The sequence below is a fragment of the Hydra vulgaris genome, chromosome 08, assembly GCF_038396675.1.
Source record: "Hydra vulgaris chromosome 08, alternate assembly HydraT2T_AEP".
Classification (NCBI taxonomy): Eukaryota; Metazoa; Cnidaria; class Hydrozoa; order Anthoathecata; family Hydridae; genus Hydra; species Hydra vulgaris.
Window position 1 is genome coordinate 58,985,189 of NC_088927.1, and position 6,733 is coordinate 58,991,921.

Consider the following 6,733-nt stretch of genomic DNA (forward strand, 5'->3'; position numbering starts at 1 on the left):
GTTAATACAATAACAATAATTACTGTTACTGTTATTGTTTTCATTACAATTACAATAGTTCTAACCCTAATTTTAATTAAAGTCTTATATGTATGTACTTTTGGTATATTTTATTACCTTAAGCGCGTTTTCTCATTTTGGAAGGAACCTTGACGTGGTTCTTGTGCTTTAAACAAATACTTTCTAGACAGATACTCTTTTACCCTTTAAACCGTGGAGGTGGAGCATTAGCATATATTCTGATTTTAGTTTATACTCAATAAATAGAAATTTGACTTTACTGTTTTTGTTCAGAGAGTAGTAATACTCAGGTTACAAGAATCGTTTTAAAATTATTTATGAATATTAAAATTGTTTTGTTTACTTTTAGTAATGTACACTTTGGGTTTCAAAAATGAGATATAGGTATAATTTCAATTTCAATTTATGGATATTTTTTATAGAAAAAGTAATGACCCAAATTTAGTAAAGAATTTGAACATACATAATATAAATTTTTTTTAATTCAGTTATTAAACTCTTGTGTGCAAAGTAAACAGGGAGGTAGGTCATAAAAATAAAGTGAAGTAAAAATTTTTTGAAATTCGTGTATTTGGGAAAAAAATTACAATCGATAAATTGGTAAGGAGGAGGGGGGTGTTTCACTGGCACCTGACAGTAGTTGTGGATGAATAGGGATGGAGTAGTGAGACTGGTTGGTGGTGGTAATGGTGGAAGGGGGGCAAATATTTTCACACAAAAATTTCGCCAAAGGAGAAATAAATCCTAGATCCGCCCCTGATGCACCGTTGTCGACTGTGTATTTCTTCAATTCTGCGTGCGAACTTCTTCAGTTACAAGTAGTTAGGACAGATTTATCACTATTGAAAGGTTCGAGTTTCTCATTATTAACGGGATGATAACGTATACTGTTTTCATTATTCATAAATATACTAGGCTCAGTTAAGCGTTTGTTTATTTGGGCACAGAGTGCTAATGTACCTGAAGAGTTATTCCTTAATATGACTGCAGTGTTTTGACCAGCCTGAGAGATAAATAAAGCAGGTTCAGGTTCGGAACCTGGTCGTGGCAATACCATAACAGTGTTCCACAACTCATAGTGAGAAGAGATTCTAGCTACCTTCCCATCATCTCGGAAGGACTTCTTGATCTTCCGGCATGAGGTATTGTTCTGTAACTTAAAAGCATTCGGCTTAAATATCCACATTATAAAACTTTATCCGGTGAATAATTTTTTAAACCCATTTTGACTGTCTCTATCATTCTTTCAGCTGCTCCATTAGATTGAGGATGGTAAGGTGGGTCTTATAAAGCAAGCAACCTATTTTCTTTGGATACCAAAACTTCATTGTTTGAAAAAACACTTTATAGTACTGCCTTCACTGTAGCAGCTTCACGGTTATTTACCTTGATAATTTCAGGCCATCCAGAAAAAGAATCTACTATAATTAAAAACAGTTCGATGCCCTGTACATAGGGATGACCCATATGTACTCTACACCAAGGTTTATTTTCATTTGGCCATGTATGTAACGTCCTCTCCTTCTTCACCTTTTTCTCGGCACATTTTTCACTGCTTTTCACATACACTTCAACATCTTGATAGTAGCCAGGCAACCAAGCTTCCAACTTTAATCTACATCGAGTTTGCATTGTTCCACAATGTATGTCATCATGGACCGATTTGATAAACATTTTTCTCATTGTTTTAGGAGGTACAAGGAAATCACCATTACATACAATTCCCTTTTCAATAGCCGATTTATTCCTAATAGATTTTTAAGATCTTTCTGCCACAGAGCACCTGCTTTAATTATTTTTGCTAATTCTGTTTTTGATATCCATCTATACTCTATTATTTTATGCTACTTTTATTATTTGTTCAAGATTCACGATATTTGACTCGACTAAGTGTATAAAGGTTTCTTGGTCCTTCTCTTCATCTTGTGGTAGAAAAGACATTATGCATCACGCTGATGCATTATCTCGATAATGCATCAGCGTGAGGAATGTTTTCTCCCTTCTTATAGTTTATTTTGTAGTCAAATGCCATCATTTGTAGAGTCCATCTTAAAATTCTAGCAGATGTCACTTTAGGCTGTTCTTTATTACAATCAAATATAAACTCTAATGGTCTGTAATCTGATTTCAATTTAAATTTCCTACCCAACAAAAAATGCCTAGCTCTGTGAGTAGATCATACAACAGCCAACCCTTCTTTCTCGATATTAGAATATCTTGTCTGAACGTCTGTCAAAGTTCGTGAGAAATACAATACAGGATGAACATTTTGTGAAAGTATTCCAGATATAGATTTTTCACTGGCATTAGTTGTTTTAATAATTTGATGTAATAAACTTTTATCACAGGTTCTTCGCAAAGATTCTTTTTTAGCAACTCGAGTGCATGTTGATGTTCTTTCCTCCATTTGAATGTAACTCCTTTCTTTCTTAAATTATTTAAAGATAAAATTTTTTCAGCATGTTTTTCAATGTGTCGACCATAAAAGTTTACTAATCCTATAATTGACTTAAGTTCCTTTTATCATTAGGAGGATTTATTTTGAGTATTTTTCTGACCAAATTACGATCTGTGGTAACTCCCTTTTCTGATAGCTCGTATTCTAAAATGAAAGACTTTTTGTTACATTCACTGATTTTCTTTTATTTATACTCATTCTCGATTCCTTCAGTTTGCTCAAAATTTTACTCAAATTCGATTTAAGTTCTTCAGCACTTTTACCACCGACACATTTATCATGTTGAAATATAATCATATTAGGAATAATGTTACCAACAACGGATTTTATCGGCCTTTGAAATATCGCACTTGCAGTTTTTATTCCAAAAGGGAAACATGTTCATCTTAACAATCCAATAAGGTAATTAACTGTTATTATTTCTTGTGCCTCTTTGTTGATCTCAATTCAATGATAAGCTCCCTTGAGATCAATTTTAGCAAAGTATTTCATTGCTGCTATTTTATGAAATACAGTCTCGATATTTGGAATAGGGTATGAATCTGAGCTAATCTTTTGATTAACACCTATTTTGTAATCTGAACATATGCGTAAATCTCCATCTGTTTTTCTAACAACCACAAGTGGCGAGGTCCATTTGCTTCCACCAGGAGGAACCCATTGGAACAACCCTTGCTGCATTATTTCATTGAGTTTATCTATTACTAGTGGTCTAATGTGAATAGGAAGAGATCGAGATTCAAAATAAGTCGGTCGTATGCGATTTTTTAACAGTTTACTTGCTTTGTAATTAATTAAACGCCCATAAACAATAGGTTCTATACTATTAACTAATTTTGTTGCATTGATATTTAATACATCCATGCCAATTAAACCATGATTTTTTGCACAGTTTGCAACAATAATTTAGTTTCCAAAGTTGCCTCAAATTCGCCTTGGACTTTAATAATTGTACCATCAAACTGTTTCAGGCGAACATTTTTGTAATTTAGACTCAGACATTAGTTCCCAAAAATTTTTTGGAATGGTTGTGACCTGACTTCCCGTATCAACTTGTATTTTTATATTGTAATCATTTATTTTTACATAAATCTCTGAGTTTGTATCATTTATGTTAATGGAATATACACTAGCATCATCGTTCTCTATTTTCTCTACTGTTCATTTATACTTAATGTTTGCTTTGCATACGTTTTTAAAGTGGTTCAATTACCCACATTTTTTACAACTTTTCCCAAATGCCGGGCACTTCCTAGGTAGGTGTTGAAGACCGCAATACATGCATTTAATTGTTTTTTCTTTAATTTTATCGATATAATTAACGGAAGGGAGGTCTACGTTGTAATCAATGTTATTTGTATACTAAAAAAATGCCTAGCTCTGTGAGTAGACCATACAATTGCCAACGCTTCTCAAAGGGAAGCGTTAGCTATTATATGGTCTTTTGGATGTCGTTATTTCTTGTGCCTCTTTCACAAGAGGCACAAAAAATAACGACAGTTAAAACCCCTATTGGATTGTTAAAATGGACATGTTTACCTTTTGGAATAAAAAATGCAATTGCGATATTTCAAAGAGCGATAGAATATTTTGTTGGTGATATTATTCCTTATGATTATATTTCAACATGATATATGTGTCGGTAGTAAAAGTGCTGAAGAACTTAAACCTGCTTTTGCCAGAAATAATTGATAATAAAACATCTATCGCTAATAAAACACTACTAATAGAAAAATAACAATGTATAATCTTAAATATAAATCCAATAAAAGTTTTCTATTATTACTGCTCTAAATAATGACTTTAAATTTCATAAAAGTCTTCCTTACAAAAAATTTGATATTTTTTTATTCCTTCTGTGCATCAAAACACTCTATTTGCAACCAAATATTGACAAACAAAAATATAAACATTATAATTTCTTTAGGAAATAAAGCAATAAATTGATTTTTAGCTATGAAAGTCTAAATTTCATTAAAAACTTCAATACTTTTTCTGAATGACCTAAATTACTATCTTAATATAACAAAGATCTAGATTTATATATAGATTCTGACATATAGCACACATAAGAAAGAATAAATCTCTCTCTTTCTTTCAAGTAATGACATCAAAATGAATGTTTGCTGTTGTAATCAATCAAACAGCTAAGAAGATCCTTTGGGTAGTCTGGGTTGAGGTTGTGATGCAGCGACTCTGTTGCTTGTTCTGAATACAGACCCAAATGTGGTTATGCCGGTTAATAAACTGGGGAACATGAAAGAAGACTGCATGTACTTTGGGAGTGATGCTTGTGTTTTAAAGCTTGAGGTACCGGAATTCCTCAATTAGTTCACAGTAGTTCTGTTAAAGTGTATTTTCAAAACAAGCAAGAACAACTGCATCAAACTTTGGGAATGTATCAATGAATGGCAAGGTCAAGAAACAAGAATTTGCCTCTGAAAGTTATTGAAGCTTGTCAACTTTTCTCAAAAGCTTTCTGCAATCATTTCCAGGAAACTATCCTCAATGAAATGTCTGTTGCTGAATGTTCATCATTTTTGGCCACTCTGTTGCATTTTGCTTTAACAAACCGAGGTTCTTGAAGAGGTGGTTGACAATGCCAAGTAGAAGGTGAAGTTCTATTGGTGGAATGAAGTCTAAAATGAGTGTATCATCTGGCATTCTAATGGCAGACTGATGCACAGCATTCAGAAAGTCCCGTGCTCTTTTTTTTCGGCCACCTGCAGCTTGGAAGCCTGTGTAGTCGTTATGAAAAGATCCAAAAGTTTGGAGCTCACCACTCTGATGAAGATCCATAGACTCAATGTCACACCAAGTACAAGGATGTGCACTGGAGTGAGACTGTAAATCACAGATGATGTTAGCAAGTTTCATGTCACATGACAACACAAAAGACATCCATTTTTAAGGCACAATTTGTCAAGAATTTATTTCACATTACCATACTTTTTAGGTAAATTTTCTGAAACAGCTACCAGTAATTGGCGTTTCACACCTGAATCTTTAAAAAGAGGCTTTTTAGATAGTGGGGAGACATTCTTTTCTTCTAAGGCAACTATTCCTAGAAAAACTTTCAAAAAACCTCCTCCTTCATCTATTCCAATCTTTATAAGTTTATTTGACTGTGGACCTCGGACGACAGTGTTTCTCAGAGCAATAAGATCTTTGCAGTACACAAGTAGTCTCTTGGACTCCTGGCTGTCAGTTTTGGTTGTATCGATAATGTCGCAGGTGACAAACAAATCAAAATGAGGCAATGTGGAGTAACTTGGTTGAGAGTTGAAACAAGCTTGTTTATTTCTTTGTTAGATAAGCCAGTTTGATTTTGAATTTGTTAGAGCTGTTGAGCAGTCAAAGTGGATGTTGGTGGATAAAGCTCTCTTTGCCTAGAAGATCCTAAAATTAGAATTATTTCTTTCATCAACATTCATTTAAAAAATGCTAAAAGATTGATTTTTAGTCAGAGTATTTATACCTGGAGTTACTGGAAGATTTCTTCCCAATCCTTGGCTAAGGCGAACTACGCCATGAAGTGATGGTATCTTGTTGGCAATTGCTGTAGCAGCCACCCTCTGAGAAGTCTTTTCACCTTTAGTTGCAACTTCAAGTAAGTTTTGTCTAAGCATGCATTTGGTGCAGACATGGGGAATAGCTCTTCCAATCAGTGAAAAGCATGCAGAACCGCTTTTTTCAACAGCTGGCAGTTCTTTTGGTGAATTGCTTGGGTTGTTGGCTTGACTGGTTCTGGGATTTTGAACCTTGCTTTCCCAACACAACAGATTAAGCAATCACAAACTGATTCTCTTGTTGTTGGCCGAACTTTAATTGTTCGATATTCAGGCAAAGAGGGAAGTTGGACATCTTGACCTGGTTCTTTTCTTCTAAGAATAGTGCAACATTTTTCACAAACTCCAACTAACACTCTTTGGTCTTCAAAGTTTATTAGTCGGCCAAAGACTTTGGGGCAGCTTTCAATTATAGCAGCAGTGAATTGTCTAGAGGATTTATTCAAACAAAGAAAACATACAATTTTCCTGTTTTCATCATGACATTTTGCTTGATTAGGCACTTTAGAAATGTTTTTTGCACTTTTGCTCTTCCTAAAATTTTTTAAACAAATGCATTCAGCTTTTTCCCGAAATTAGCATTCAGCCCTTTCCCGAAATTTTTCAAATTAATAAACCATGCATATAACTCATGTAAAAATGTAAGCAATATTGTTATTTGCAACCTTTATGACAAAATATAAAA

General features: G+C 33.8%; 1 protein-coding gene across 1 annotated transcript; it reads right to left on the reverse strand.

Annotated features, from left to right (window-relative positions):
• Positions 1-1,981: 1,981 nt before the first annotated feature.
• On the reverse strand, positions 1,982-2,776 carry LOC136083491 (uncharacterized). The gene is made up of 3 exons (XM_065802894.1): positions 2,648-2,776; positions 2,274-2,449; positions 1,982-2,162 (listed from the first exon to the last, which is right to left on the reverse strand). The coding sequence occupies exons 1-3, from the start codon at positions 2,774-2,776 to the stop codon at positions 1,982-1,984; spliced, it is 486 nt and encodes a 161-aa protein (XP_065658966.1).
• Positions 2,777-6,733: the final 3,957 nt, after the last annotated feature.